The sequence below is a fragment of the Rana temporaria genome, chromosome 4, assembly GCF_905171775.1.
Source record: "Rana temporaria chromosome 4, aRanTem1.1, whole genome shotgun sequence".
In the NCBI taxonomy this organism is placed as follows: domain Eukaryota; kingdom Metazoa; phylum Chordata; class Amphibia; order Anura; family Ranidae; genus Rana; species Rana temporaria.
The window spans coordinates 254,170,446-254,185,665 of record NC_053492.1 but is presented as its reverse complement, the minus strand read 5'-3'; the positions used below and the strand labels follow the sequence as shown (position 1 = coordinate 254,185,665).

Genomic DNA, 15,220 nt, shown 5'->3' with positions numbered 1-15,220 from the left:
TTAAACATTCTTGGATTTTCTTGATGGTTTATTTAATTCACTTTTGTTTCCTTATGCGTTTACCTAGAAAACTATAGAACTATAGTTCTCATATTCTTAGCTACTGATCAGATTAAACTGTTTTTTCACCCTTTACTTTCCCATGTCATCTAAATGCATTGTTACTGTATGCCAGCATAATATATAGGCATGCTTCTATGACTATGAGAGCATGCATAATTTGTCTAACTAGGGCTAATGTTGCAAGCTAAGGCGATGTGTTGATATATTTATGTAGGCAGCTTTTTCACATTCGCTGAATATTAATGCATTACCAGCAGCTCCCAGCCTTCCTAAATGGCGGAAGCAGTAACGTCTGGCTTTTTCAACAAATCACTTTTGGTTAAAATAAGTCTAATACATACAAAGTGTTCGATTTAAATAAAAAAGAGACTATATACAGAATATAAAAGTGCCATGTCTGTGAGAATATCTAAAAGATAGGACAGAACTCATAGTAGGTCTTTGCATTGATTGATTGATGTGTTGGCTGCTGCAAAGCTCTGCATGGTGCTGAAAAAAAAATCGGTGAAAAATCCAATTCAACAGCAATTATTGGGTGTTTTGTTTAATTGAGAAAATAATTTGCATCTGGACATTTAAAGTAGGAGTTGGATCTTGAAAGGGGTTTGGCCAGGAGGTGAAATATGTATGGTCCATAAATTTGGTGTTCAAGGAACTTATTAATTTATTTTGGTAAATAATCAAAGCTGTATCACAGGAGACACTTTTTTACTACATATTCTAATCTGCTACACATATGAGAACTTTGTAATATTAAAGTAGAACTCCGATAAACATTATTCCACCTTAACTGGCCATATAACATATTCTTAAAACCTAGAGTTGGAGCTGTTCATTTTTATAGTTGAGCAGGTATAAACCACAAACAAATCTCTGCTCATGTGACGTAAATGTGATGGCATGGCGTACTCTGCTCTATGCAGGTTGTTCTGTTATTCGGCTTTATATATATATATATATATATATATATATATATATATATATATATATATATATATATATATATATATTAGAAGAAGTTAAAACGGAAAACATTTCAGTCATATTAAATGCCTATTTTTTGCAAGGAACAAAGTCAGAATTACATTTGTTAGATTCTAAAACTCATTTTAAAATAGTATCCTGCATCTTCCTTAGACTGGGGTTTCTCTTGTATAATTTCTGTGGAACATTATGTATCCAATATTTAGCGAAAATAATATTTTCTTATTTTGTTTAAAGAGTTGCTAAAATACTGGATTATACATGCTTGTCCTTTGAGTGGCATATGAGAACAAAAGTTACATTTTTTTGTCGTGAGCACTAAAGTCCAAACTGTTGCCAACACCTTCCATGCTACTGTTTTATTGCCATTGAAGAAATGTAGCAATGTATGGCCCCTGTTATTTAAATGTTGCTAATGCCCAGCTGTTCACCATGTGGCTAGCTCCTGTGTGGAGAGAGATCTTTCCCAATGCTCTTATTTGTTTTCCCCACATAAATCTGAGCTTGCGTAAACCCTGAGCACATGCCACGAAGCCATCTGTGAAAGTGTTGGCTTTCTTTTGATTTCAACGGAACTGAAAACTGAGAGTTTTCTAGTTTAGATTTTGCAAACTAGGCCAAAAGAGTACAAGCTTCCTGTGTTGAACAGTGAAGGATAGACACACACAATGTGAAAGGCATATATTGCGGAGCTGGAGAACATTAGTCATTTAATACTTCATCAATTGTACATCAGGTTTATAGTTGGGGCATTTTGAAAAAGAAAAAAAACTTTGTATTAAAAAACAAATTAGAATACCAGGCGAACAGCAAAAACACAGGTTTAAATACATATATACAAAGCTGTTGAAGGAGCTAGAATTCTTCTCTAAAAGTAATGCATTCTTCCCTTTTGAGATAGCATGGATAGGCCCATGACCTCACAATTTCTCCTCTCCAAGTAAAAAGTATTTTAGGAGAATAGTTTTCCTTTTATCTTTGCATAGAGTGGGGAATGGGTACTTTTTTTTCTTTAAGGGTGTACTCACACTGGCAATTTTAACTGACCCTGGGCATAGTTCCCCCTTGATCGAGTTTATTTTTCCAATGTGAGTGTTTCGACCACGTCCAGGAGCAGTTAAGTGTACTGTGATGAGGACCAGTGAGAAGAGGAGGTTTAGTAAAGTTCACTTTAGTGTGAGTGCAAACCATTCCTGAGCACAGAACTCTTCAGGGATGACTGAGCACAAAAGCAGGGATCACAGTGGTCTGGTTGGCTGAGGTGATGATGAAGTGTGCCTTTTGAACACTTGCTTATCACTAAGTGGATTGCAGACCAGCAGTGGAGAGGGGACAATCAAATTTGAGCATAGTTTACTTGCCCGGTGTGAGCGCACCCTCAGATGTAGTGATAACATATAAAAAGAAATCCATTGTTAGACATTGCCATTGGAACAGATGTCCATATTCCCTAGATTTCCCCCTCTAGTCTATTTTTAGTGGCAAATTTTAAAGGTTAGATTTCCTATCACTGTGTCCGTTAGTTCACCAAGATAAATGGACCAATTTAATTTGCCCAGACAGTAATATAAAACCTTACAGTGGTTCTAGCTCTTAAAGATACTTTAAGCAATCCAACTTGGGGACCAACTCACTCCCAGCCTTCAGATTGGACAGGTTGTGTAATTAAGGTCATTACTTTGCTGTCATTAAGCATTTTTTTCTGTCATTAAGCTTCTTATGTTAGATTGTTAGCACTGTTCAGTGCAGGGTACCATGACTAGCTTCCCTATCCTAATCTGAACTATGTATTGCAGTTGATTGCAGAAAGCTGATATAAAGACAGCTCATAGTAGTAATACTGTGGGGATGATTTACTAAAACTGGAGAGCGCAAAATCCGATTTGGTTCAGCATAGAAACTAATCAGCTTCCATTTTTCTTTTTCTTTTTATGTCAAAGCTTAATTGAACATGCTGAAGTTAGAAGCTGATTGGCTACCATGCACAACTGCACCAGATTTTGCACTTTCCCGTTTTAGTAAATCAACCCCTATGTTTATTAAAACATTTTTTTTTATTATTCAAATGTCAGAAACAATAGTGATATATCATACTTATATTATAGGAATATGGGAGTTGATCTTGCTGATGGTCACATGTCAACAGAATTCTGTAAGTCTGTCTGACCTCACATACTACAACCCCAGTTTCAAAAATATCAACCCATATTTTAATCGCAATAGAAAATAGAATATCTATCAAGTGTTTAAACTGGTTAAATATACAATTTTAAGAAAAAAATTACATAATGTTGGAATTGGTGGTTGCAACATGTCTCAGAACACAGGGGACAGGGCAAAAAAAGCTGGCAAAGTAAGTGGTACTAACAAGGGAGAACATTTTGCAACTAATTAGGTTAATTGACAACAGGTCAATAACTTAATTGGGTATAAAAAGGGCAGAGATTCACCAATCTGTGAAAAGCTGTCTTAAGATTGTCGCACAATTTCAGAATAATGTTCCACATCGTAAAATTTAAAAGACTTTAAATGCATGATCTTTGGGCCCTCAGACTGCACTGCAAAAACAGGAATTATTCTGTGATGGACTTTACTGCATGGGCTTATGAATACTTCCAAAAATAATTGCCTGTGAACACAGTTCACTGTGCCATCCAAAAATGCAAGTTAAAGCTCTGTCATGCAATGAAGAAGCCATATTTAACCATAACCATGGGCACTGCATCCTTCAGAGTAAAGAGGAGATAGACCCTTTGGCTTTCTATCAGTGCTTAGTTCAAAAGCCTGCATCACTGATGCTATGGGGGTGCATTAGTGCATATGGAATGAACAGCTTGCATCTGGAAAGGCACCATTAATGCTGAAAGATATTTCCAGGTTTTAGAGCAGCATATGCTCCCATCACGATGACCAAAGGCATTAGGTACACACAAAGCATAGCTGCAGACTGGTCAGGGTGGCCTATGTTGACCCTTGTTCACAGCCAAAAGTGCCTACAATTGGCACATGAGCATCAGGACTGGACGACAGAGCAATAGAAGAAGGTGGCCTGGTCCTATGAATCACATTTTCTTTTACATCATATGGATGACTGGGTGCAAGTATGTCACTTATCCAGATAGCAAGGATAACTTGCCACAAATTTGTGGCAATGTTGAGTTGTAGCTCTGTTAACTTGCTGCACATTTTCACTGGCAAGTTGTACACTTGCAGAGCACTTGAAGCACAATTTCTAGTTTACACTTTGCCAAATTGTAACAAATTTGCGTGACAAGTCTCTAGCAAGAACAAAGTTGCAGTGGTGAGTCTACAGCAAAAACTTTGCAAGTCTATAGCATGAAAATTCAGCCACAGTGTCCCCTGTGGTGGGATGACTATTGCACAACATAACTGAACCGGAACTTGCATGTATGCAAAGAAAGATGATCTGGAGTCATGTAATGCAGGCTTACTGCAATTGTGCTACAAACTTGTCAAGCCTGGCAAGTCTAGCAATAGCTTAGCAAGTTATTTTCAAACTTGCAGCACAATTGCTTGCTATCTGGTTACCTGGGTAAAAGATGGCACCAGGATGCAGTATGGGAAGAAGGTAAGCCAGTGAAGGCAATGTTATGCTTTGGCCAGTGTTCTTCTGAGAAACCTTGGTCCTGTGATTTATATGGATGAAACTTTGATGTGTAAATACGCATGTATACATGTGTATACGTGTAAATTACTGCTCTCAAATCTAAAATCTCTATTTTTACAACGCTATGTGCATTGTTCCATAGATAAGAATGCAGCTGTGCATAAATCGCAAAAAAAGTGGCGTGTTTTTTTTTTTTTTTACCCACCGTGTGTGAAAGACCTAAGGCATTGTAAAACTGATCAACACTGTGTAACTGAGTAAGCTAAACAAAGACAAAATTGTGTTTTTTTTTTTTTATTTCATGGGTTATCAAAGCTTATAATTCATTCATTGATTTTAAATTTGTAGTTGGATGGCATCCAGTTATGGCAGAATATGTCAATTTGAGTCAAATATTATTTTGTTAAATATATTGTACAAAGTATGTAGCTTGTCATTTTTACAATGTCCTTTCAAATGTTCAGCTGTAAATCAGTAACACTATTTAGACGTCATAGTTATTTAAATTACATTTGGAATTTTATCTTATGATATTTTTCTCTTCGAATTGGTCAATTCACAAACAAGAATATCACTTAGTTATGCAATTTTTTTTATACGTAAATTTATTTCTACTTATATGATTTTATGAATTCCTGTTTTGTCACCATTATAAAGCTATGGCTATTTTATGGAACATTAGCTCCAACAATATTTCTTGTGATATCACTTTTACACTCCAAATACTTCAAAAACTGATAAAGTAAGGAATACATTTAGCTAATCCGTGCGATTAATCCCCTAGTACTTTGGAAAAAAACACATTAAAAGGATTAATTAAATGAAAATTAGTTGGCAAATAACAGGTGGTAATGACAGTATCGCATGCTTTATACTTGTGAAAGTGCTGCTGGCCTTGCAACCTAAATCGTGTGTAATAATGTTGTCTTCCATGCATAAACCATAACATAAAATGTTAAAAATTGTATTAGAGTGCATAGTTAACATAGTGCTGCCTTCTATTTTTATACAGTCAGCATATTGTGTACATTTTATCAGCACTATAAAAAGAAGCACACAGGCAAAATGTGCTCACGTAAATTCATTCTGCTTTCTCTTGCTACTGTCGAGTCCTTGGCATTTGCAGAACAGATTGCAGTTTGTAATGAAAAGGGAAACGAAAATGAAAAATATTGAGTGAACAGCATGGCCCATTTGATATGATTATGAAGAATGTTGCTTTATTCTGTCTTTTCTACTGCAATCTGAAAACAGTAGCAGGGGGTTACAAGCAGACTTTGGCGTGTGATTGTCACTCACTGTCATTTAACATTTGCAACCAGGAGACATCTTTATGCCTGGTCAGATGAGGGGAACAGATTTGCAGTTAGCAGTCAGTCCAGTCTCCACTAAACAAACAAGGACGGGGCAGTCACACCAGCATCTCACATAAGAATATAATGGACTTCGCTGACCCCACTGCCCTCCATTCATCTCCGCTTCTAGTTGAATCAAAGCTTCACTTGCTATTCTCAATTTCCTTTAATTGCTGCCTATGCGAAGATAAGAAAATTAACAATTTGCACTTAAAAGTCTCAAGCAGGAAATAAGATCGCCATGGCTTGCTCCAGTTTTAAAAGGCAATCTAAAATGAAAAGGATGGAGAGTGTTAATGTGACAGAATGTCTTTTGTAAATTGCTGAGAATATCTTCTAATGTATTTAACTGCATTGTAGGGTGAGACTCTTGTAATGTGTACACCACCTCAAGCAAAGACTTAACCAAAGAGCATCTCAGTTACATAACAAATTTTAGCAACAAATAACTTTGTACAATAACAATTTTAGCTGTTAGGTTTTCAATCGCTGAGTTTTATAATATATTGGTGTTGTCAGAGATATACTTTAACTACTTTTATTGCTACAGGGCGGCTCTCCTATGCAGAATCACACATATATATGTGATTCTGTTCCTCTGCCAGCAGGGGGCTCACAGGCACCGCCGGCAGGCCGCTTCTGCTGTGAATATTCACAGCAGAAGCCGGTCTGCGGGTGCTGGGCACTCAATGTCCTCCAGCACCCAACGATCGTCGGCAATACACAGAGAGCTGAGATATGCCCATGTAAACAAGGCATATCTCAGTTCTAACGGGGGAAGGGATGTATTTTGTGTCTCTGCAAAGCAGGGGCTAGAATCCATCTCTTCCCCTAGTAAAAGCAGCACACTGTGTACACAAAAACACTGGCTGGGCACACGGTTAACCCTTTTATGCCCCCAGATGTTTATTCCCTTCACAGCCACTGTCATTAGTACAGTGACCGTGCATATGTTTAGCACTGATCACTGTATTAGTGTCACTGGTTCCTGCAAAGTGTCAGTGTCAGATTGTCGCAATATCGCAGTCCTACTGCAAGTCATTGATCGCCGCCATTACAGTATAAAAAAAATCCATAAATATGTCCCATAGTTTGTAGACGCTATAACATTTGACGTAAACCAATCATTATTTGCTCATTGGGACTTATTTTGCCAAAAACGTAGTAAAATACACATTGGCCTAAATTTATGAAGAAAAAATATTGTTTGTTTTTTTAAATTGTCAGCCTTTTTCTGTTTATAGTGCAAAAAATAAAAACCACAGATGTGATCAAATAACACCAAAAAAAAGCTCTATCTGTGGGAAAAAAAGAACGTAAATTTCATTGGGGTACAGTGTTGCACGACCGTGCAATTGCAGTTAAAGTAACACAAAAAACACAAAAAATGGCCTGTCATGAAGGGGGGTAAATCCTTCCAGAGGTCAAGTGGTTAAGTCATTCTGTCACTGGGTCTCAGAAAGCAGAGAGACTGCAGCTGTATCTGTATTGATTTAGTTCCCCTGTCTACTAACTTATATGCCACAAACCCACCTGAAAAAAATGTACTTCCGGTTATGACAGGCATGTATATTCCCTTCCTCATCTGATGTTGCAGACCTTAAGTGACCTGTTAACCGACCTGAGCATTGTCACATGGTATGGAAGGGAGGGCATTCCTAGCCATATGGAAATGCTAGCCATATGAATAAGCTAACCAGTAGGGATGAGCTGAACACACCCCCCCCCCCCCGTTTGGTTCGCACCAGAACCTTCGAACGGACCGACCGTTCGCGCGAACATTTAGAACCCCATTGACATCTATGGGACTCGAACGTTCGAATTCAAAAGTGATCATTTTAAAGGCTAATATGCAGGTTATTGTCGTAAAACGGGGAACATGTATCAATGGAAAAAAAAGTCATTTTATCTGGAGCAGTGATTTTAATGATGCTTAAAGAAAATTCCTTTAAATATCGTACCTGCTGGGTGTCTATAGTATGTGAAGTGGCACGTGTTTAGAACTGTCCCTGCACAAAATGAGATTACTATAAGAAAAAAAGTAATTTAAAACTGCTTGTGGCTGGTCCCTGCAAAATGGATGAAAATCATTGAGAAAAATAGCATAGACACAGACAGTACACACGCCATGTAGCTTTAGGTGCACACTGCAGAGGACACGGGCAGTACACACACCACGTAGCTTTAGGTGCACACTGCAGAGGACACGGCAGTACACACACCACGTAGCTTTAGGTGCACACTGCAGAGGACACGGGCAGTACACACACCACGTAGCTTTATGTGCACACTGCAGAGGACACAGGCAGTACACACCAAGTAGCTTTAGGTGCACACTGCAGAGGACGCAGGCAGTACACACCACATAGCTTTAGGTGCACACTGCAGAGGACACGGGCAGTACACACACCACGTAGCTTTATGTGCACACTGCAGAGGACACAGGCAGTACACACCAAGTAGCTTTAGGTGCACACTGCAGAGGACGCAGGCAGTACACACCACATAGCTTTAGGTGCACACTGCAGAGGACACGGGCAGTACACACACCACATAGCTTTAGGTGCACACTCCAGAGGACACAGGCAGTACACCATGTGAGAATACTGCAGCTAGCACAATCACCTGCCTGTCAGTAAATTAGGAAGAGTGGATCTAGCTAAACTATACAGTGTATAAATAAATATACAACACCTGGGATGCATATATACCCTCTACACACTGTAACTTTAACTGACTAGCCTGCTTGCCTGCCTGCTCTATCTATCTACAAAAAATGTCACTCTCTCTCTCTCTCTCTCTCTCTCTCTCTGTCTTCTCTCTCTTAACCACCGCAACACACTACACAAGGCCGACCTGCAGGCGGCCTTTTCTAGTGTGGGGCGTGTACTAAACCCCCTGAGCCATAATTGGCCAAAGCCACCCTGGCTTTGGCCAATTATGGCTCTCCTTTTTTTGCAAGCTGTGATTGGCCAAGCATGCAGGTCATAATGCATGCTTGGCCAATCATCAGCCAGCAATGCACTGCGATGCCGCAGTGAATTATGGGCCGTGACGCGCCACACGAATTTGGCGCGAACGGCCCAAAACATGTGTAATTCGGCGAACGATCGAACATACGATGTTCGAGTCGAACATGCGTTTGACTCAAATACGAAGCTCATCCCTACTAACCAGCATATTTGGAAGCTGAAGCAGTGGGTCATGATGCCAGGTATAAGCAGTGACTGTATTTTGGAGCATTGGAGGATCCCTCTCTTTACTTTGTGTAAACTTTTATACATGACGCAATATTTTATCCATTATGACTATTGCTCAATTTAAAACTCCCAGTGTTACTCTAGAGTAACAAAATGCTGATTTTATTCTGTGAACTGTCTTGTTTAAAATAACACTAAGATTAACTTTTGGTTAATGAAAAAATTAAATGGCTCTGTGAAAATGTTGCTTATTTGTTTTAATGCAGTGCTCAAAAGATTTAATAAAAATAAAAGAATGAGCAAAGAAAAATGTTTAAATATGATGATAAAATATAAAATCAGCAAAAAATAATAGCTGGGGAGGGAGAAACAAGTTAATTAGTGCTGATTAAGGTTGATTAGAGGTTAAATAAGTCCCTTTTTTTTTTTTTTTTGCATTTCTTAGGTTGTTTTTATTGACAATTGCAGATTAAAAGACTCTGGTTTGTTCTGCATTTAGTGGAACGGGTCTAAATATACTTTAACTAAAATATTGTCCCAGTATATTTAATAATGAAGCCTGTAAGCATTGTTCACTAGCTTTTTTTAATAAAAGCGCTGCTGCCTGCAACGCAGACCATCATTTTGACAGCTGGGTCTATTTCTGTGAACACAAAGCCAAAGCCAGGGGGAAGCACATGGCATACTAGGTATGCCCAGGGTACTCAAATTAACTTGTTTTGGGGAGTGAGGGGTGTACATTGTAGACCCAAAGCATTTCTCTGGTCAAGCAAAATTTGCAAATATATATGAGTAGGGGGGGCAGTTATATTGGCTCATTACATAGGATCCTGCTGGTCCTCTTTTCTTACTGATTCCCTGTGAATGAAAGTAATAGACTCTTAACAAAATAAATTGTAAAGAATTGCCTCTGAGTTACACATGTTTTAATTCGCAAGAAGAATGAGGTACATTCCATTCAAAATGTTGTTTGGAACTGTTAACATATGCATTATTTATTTATGCAAAATTAGATTTTTAGATCTGCTTTAGCTACTGCCAGGAGGGAAGGCGTTTAGGAGAGATGGCAACACATCCTGCGTGCATGACTGAAATGCGAAATTCACTTCACACATTTGACATTAAAAAAGTATAGGGTGTTTTTTTTTTTTTTTTGCCACAGTTTGTACTTTTCTTTTAAAAAGGTCCATGAATGTCTGTGCTACAGGGACTTGGGTTTATTACTAATATGGGATGACACTTTGACATTTCTTTTTTTTTAATTCTTTGTTTTCCACAATATACAGAGAATGTTTGAAGGTGCATAGTGAGTGTTGAATATAGAAAATCTATTTACATGTACTCTTTATTCCTAATTTGGTCACTGAAGTAGGTCTCTGACAAGATCATGCACAGCTTGTATGTATGAACTGTCCAACTGACCAAGTTACTAAAGACCAGATGAACTAAAACAAAATCTTGTATGTAAGTGGGGGAGTATGGGACTAATGGGTAAGAAAGGGGTAAGTCATTGCAAGATGGGAAAAGAAGGATGGGCAAGAATTCACTATGTAAGGCTATCAACAAGGGTAGAGGATGTAAGGATAGGGAAAGGAGAATATGGAAGGTTCCTGTATTGAGGGGGAAAAAGAAGGAATATGGAGACGTATAAGGGAAGGGAAGGTATGGTGTGAGGAAGAGGGGGAGGGAGAGGTGCCGTAATGGGATTGCAGTAGAACTCCTTTGGAAAGAGGAATGGGGCAGTGGTCCAACTTACAGATGCCCAGGGGGATTTTTAGTCTGAAATTTCTGATAGGGATGAGTCTGGGAAATTTCTCGTGAGAGTTGTGTAATCAGTGAAAAACTAAAAGAGAATCCAATAAAACCTTGTATGTCTGGGTCACATTTGTATTTGAGTGCTGCTCTTGAGTGTTAGGTCTTCCATATGCATTATGTAATTTATTCTAAAAAGTCTAATAAATCCCCAAAATAGTTTACTGCAGTTTGTCTGCCTGTAATCTTTAAAATGTATTTTCTTTATTTCTTTCAGGATGCTGAGGAGTTCTCTGACCTCCCTGTAAGACATAATGAAGACCAGATGAACAGTGAATTGGCAAAGATCCTTCCCATTGAAGTAAATCCTCATTCCATGGACAGTGCACACACCAAGACACACCTCCTATTGCAAGCTCATTTCAGCCAAGCCACATTACCGTGTCCTGACTATGCCACCGATACCAAAACTGTACTGGATCAAGCCATCAGAGTATGCCAAGTAGGTGTTTTTTGTTTCTATCTTATAAAATGTTAAAACAAAAAAAAAAACATGTGAATACTTTTCTTTCCCCTTAGAGAAGTTGGTGATGGTAAGTGTGTTAAGCAGCCCTTGAACATACTTGCCAATTGTTACTATTCCGTTTTTCTTTAGTACGTTTCAGAGGGTTTACGTGGAAAGAAATGTATCAGTGGTGTCACAGGTAGTACTGTTATAGAGTTCTCAAAACGTGAGCCGCAAATCCCATATTGAATATTCATGCAAAGTAATAGGAAGTATCAAATGAATTGACTTTATATACACCAAAACTCAATGTAGAGTTGACAGCAAAGAACAGATACACAGATATTTAAAGGAACATGATAGGGAGAGAGAAGGCATTAGGAATTAGCAGAAGAGAAAAGGGTCACAAGGGTTAGGTAGGGTGTAGATGGAGGTGAGATACGGAAGGAGGAGGGTGGTGGGGAGGATGGGAAGTGATGTACAGAGAGGGTGGGGATGGAGGGAAGTAGCCAGTAATGGTTAACTAAATAACAGTAAACAAAGAAGAATTCTAATGGTTAGAGCAGTGAGGCCAGTGTGCCTAATCAAGGACTTAGTGTAACTAAATCAAATTGAACAGTTAGGATTACTCAGCCAGGTGTACCATGAAGTGAATGAGTGATTTTTTTAAACACAAACATCTGTTCCATTGAATATTGTAGTTTCCGATCTTTGATAATGTTAAGGGAGTTTGGCTGTTGAGTTGTATTCTACAACCTAGCAACATTCAGTTTAGCAGCTATTAGTAGGTGAATTGCAATATTTCTCAATGTAAAAGGAAGATAATTAATTCCCAAGTGATAAAGCTAGTGCGAGAGAAGGCCTCATATGAATCCCAGTAATATCAGAGATCAGGGAAATAATTTAATTTCAATAATTGAAGCTATTTGCAAAGCCAACATATGTGGTAAAGGGAGCTCACGTTTCCACGTTCCCTTCGACACTTAGAGGTGTGAGAAGGGTCAAATCTGGAAATTTTGTAGGGGTAAGATACAGCCTATGCATTATATTTTGTAGTACTTCCAAACATTTCGTGCAATGGGAATGTCTTTTTGTGGGTTTAGTTTGGGTTGAAGAGGAGTGAGTAAATTGAATTGGCTATGCAGAATCCAGTGTCCAATTTATATTTGGAGAGGAAGTGATGAACTTGTAGATATATTATTTGGAGAGTGAAATTGAGAGTTCTCTGCTTTGTGCATCGATTGGTTAAATACCATGTGCTGGAATTAGTAGTTTGATGATAGTGATACCATGTAGTTTCCAGGATGTTGGACTTAAAGGAGAAGTATGGCCAAAGCTATTTTGGGTATGCTTCTCCAATGGATTACAGTAGTGCAGTCAGTTCTGCACTCATGTTTTCAGCTGACAGCAAGTGGAAGCTCGTTGTCAGCTGATGTCACAGATCTTGACCACATGGTCAGGATTAAACCAAGCCTGGATTGGCACCTGGCTCAGCCTCTCAGAAAGCCGCTGAGAGCCTAAGCCAGCCCCTCCCACCATCTCCACAGCCCAGCACTCCAGTGAGTGGTGGAGGGGAGAGCAGAGAGCCGCTGACTGACAGTTATTGCTCTCTTCTCAGACCAGAACTGAGCAATAAGTGTTCTTTGATCACTCTGTTCTCACTGCAGAGCCAGCAGAACCCTAAAATGGAACTTCTGCTTTAAGTGTTGGTGGCCAACTGACACATTTGGCATGTCATTTTTTTGGGGGAGGGGCAGGCACGCTGTTTTTACAGGCACCCAGCTCCCACTTCCTCCCCTGGCTCCACAGCATCGGAAGGAAGATCACCTCTCCCCCCTCCCTCCCTGCAATCTTCTGGGACACGTCACAGGTCCCAGAAGATTGCCCTGCCATTCACAGAACGCAGCGCTGCTTGCACATGCACAATGTGCGCCAAGCTGTGAAGCCACAGCCAGACGTCCACAGTTAGAATGCCGGCACCTCAGAGAGGAGGAGGAGAGGAGCAAGGCTTCCTGCACCTGCATCGCTGGACCACGGGACAGTGTCTGATTATTAAAAGTCAGCAACTCCACTTTTTGTACCTGCTGACTTTAAAATGGGTGGCAACTCCACTTTAAGTCCCATTAGGGACTACAATGTTCATGTTACCTCAGCAAAAAAAAAAAGTTATAAAAGCGATTTTGAAGGGTTTTTAGACTTTTTTGTTTACGGAACATACCTAAGAAAGTTTCAGCTTTGTCATTTTTCAGTTATCCAGTAATGTCTTTACATATGTTGTAAGTACACGCTGCAGAACTTATTCTAAAAATATTTGTTTCTGTTATGCTGGCATCTATACTTTTGAATTCCTGACACCAAAAAGGTGTACAGATTCGGAAAATTAGAAGTCCTAACCTGCATACCTGTTCTGGGTTAGTGTGTCAAAAGGATAAGCATAAACAGCCAGGCAACTGCCATTTTTGTTTTAGAAGCATCGTCCGCCTTCAGTGTTCTTTTCAGACAGATTTGCTTTAACCTGAATCTTCATAACGCAAACACTTCTGTAGTTGAGATCAGATTGTGGCAGCCATTCCCTTGTTCATTTATCACATATACATTTTAGGTCCATGCCTCAGCTTAAATGACCCTGCTTCAATGCCAGAGTTCTGCTGGCCATACATTATACAATTGTCCTATTCAATTTCTTTGGATTTTTCTTCAGCTTTGTAGTGCAAGGGCCTGCCTGATTCCATACAAATTGAAAGGGTTCAGGTTTGACCTCATAGTATATGGTTTTGGTAAATCTAAAGGAAAATTGCACAAGAAGCAGTTGTAGCAGTTATTACTGCTTTGCAGCACATATAAAATACCCTCTACTTCTTAGTTTAGTTTTGGAAAAAAATTATTTTGTGTACAAATAGGAAGAAAGCACAAAAAAAGTCAATAGTTTTATTTAAGGGTATTAAAGTGTTCAGTTATTTTTCTTCCCATATCATGCGTAGGCAATAATATATTAATCTAGTTGAAAACAGGTGTGCAATGCTAATTTTTTTATCTTGCTGTTTCTAAAGTGGGAAAAGAAAAGATCAGAGCTGGTGTTCTATTAATTTTGCTATTGTGTGGAATATTATATCCCACATGTTCATATTTTACTTTTCACATGCACACTATATAATGTATTAATCCCCTCTAGAGAAGCTGAAATAGTTGCTATGGTTACAAGATGCTTGTGAAAGAAAAAAAATATATACAACCAGTTAAGCCAAATGTAAATAGCAGTTTTAGATTTGTTTTTGCATTACATTGTATTACATGTAGATTATCATTAATTAAAACTCTGCTCTGTAAAGGAGTTGGGGAAAACAGATAAGCCTTCAGCATTAGAAAGAATGACATATAATAAAATAAAAACAAAAGCTATAAATAACATGATAGAAACCAATGGCATTGCAACAGATATCTTATTGCATCCCTTGATTAAAACAAAAAAAATGTCTAATCTTTTATATACAAAAGGGCATGTTTATAGGGACAGTTTATGTAACATTCACCAAACATTTGGTGGTGATTAAGGATACCCAGTAATTTAAAATACATGCACCAGTTGGATTCACCTGAAGTGATTATTTGAATAATCACACATACACATTTTTATTAAAATGCCCCCTGGTGTTTTATAACTGAAACTGTACGTTGCATACTAGACTATTTGTTATCCCTCTCCTATTGAACATCTATTCAAAAATACATTGAA

The 15,220-nt window shown here is 38.5% G+C and overlaps 1 protein-coding gene across 3 annotated transcripts in view; it reads left to right on the top strand.

Moving 5' to 3' along the window:
• ASCC3 (activating signal cointegrator 1 complex subunit 3) overlaps nucleotides 1-15,220 on the top strand; it is an 841,816-nt gene that overhangs the window by 768,906 nt on the left and 57,690 nt on the right. For all 3 annotated transcript variants that reach the window (XM_040350155.1, XM_040350157.1, XM_040350156.1), the window contains one exon: nucleotides 11,260-11,484. In XM_040350155.1, coding sequence (XP_040206089.1) covers nucleotides 11,260-11,484 — 225 coding nt within the window. The remainder of the gene's footprint in view (nucleotides 1-11,259; nucleotides 11,485-15,220) is intronic.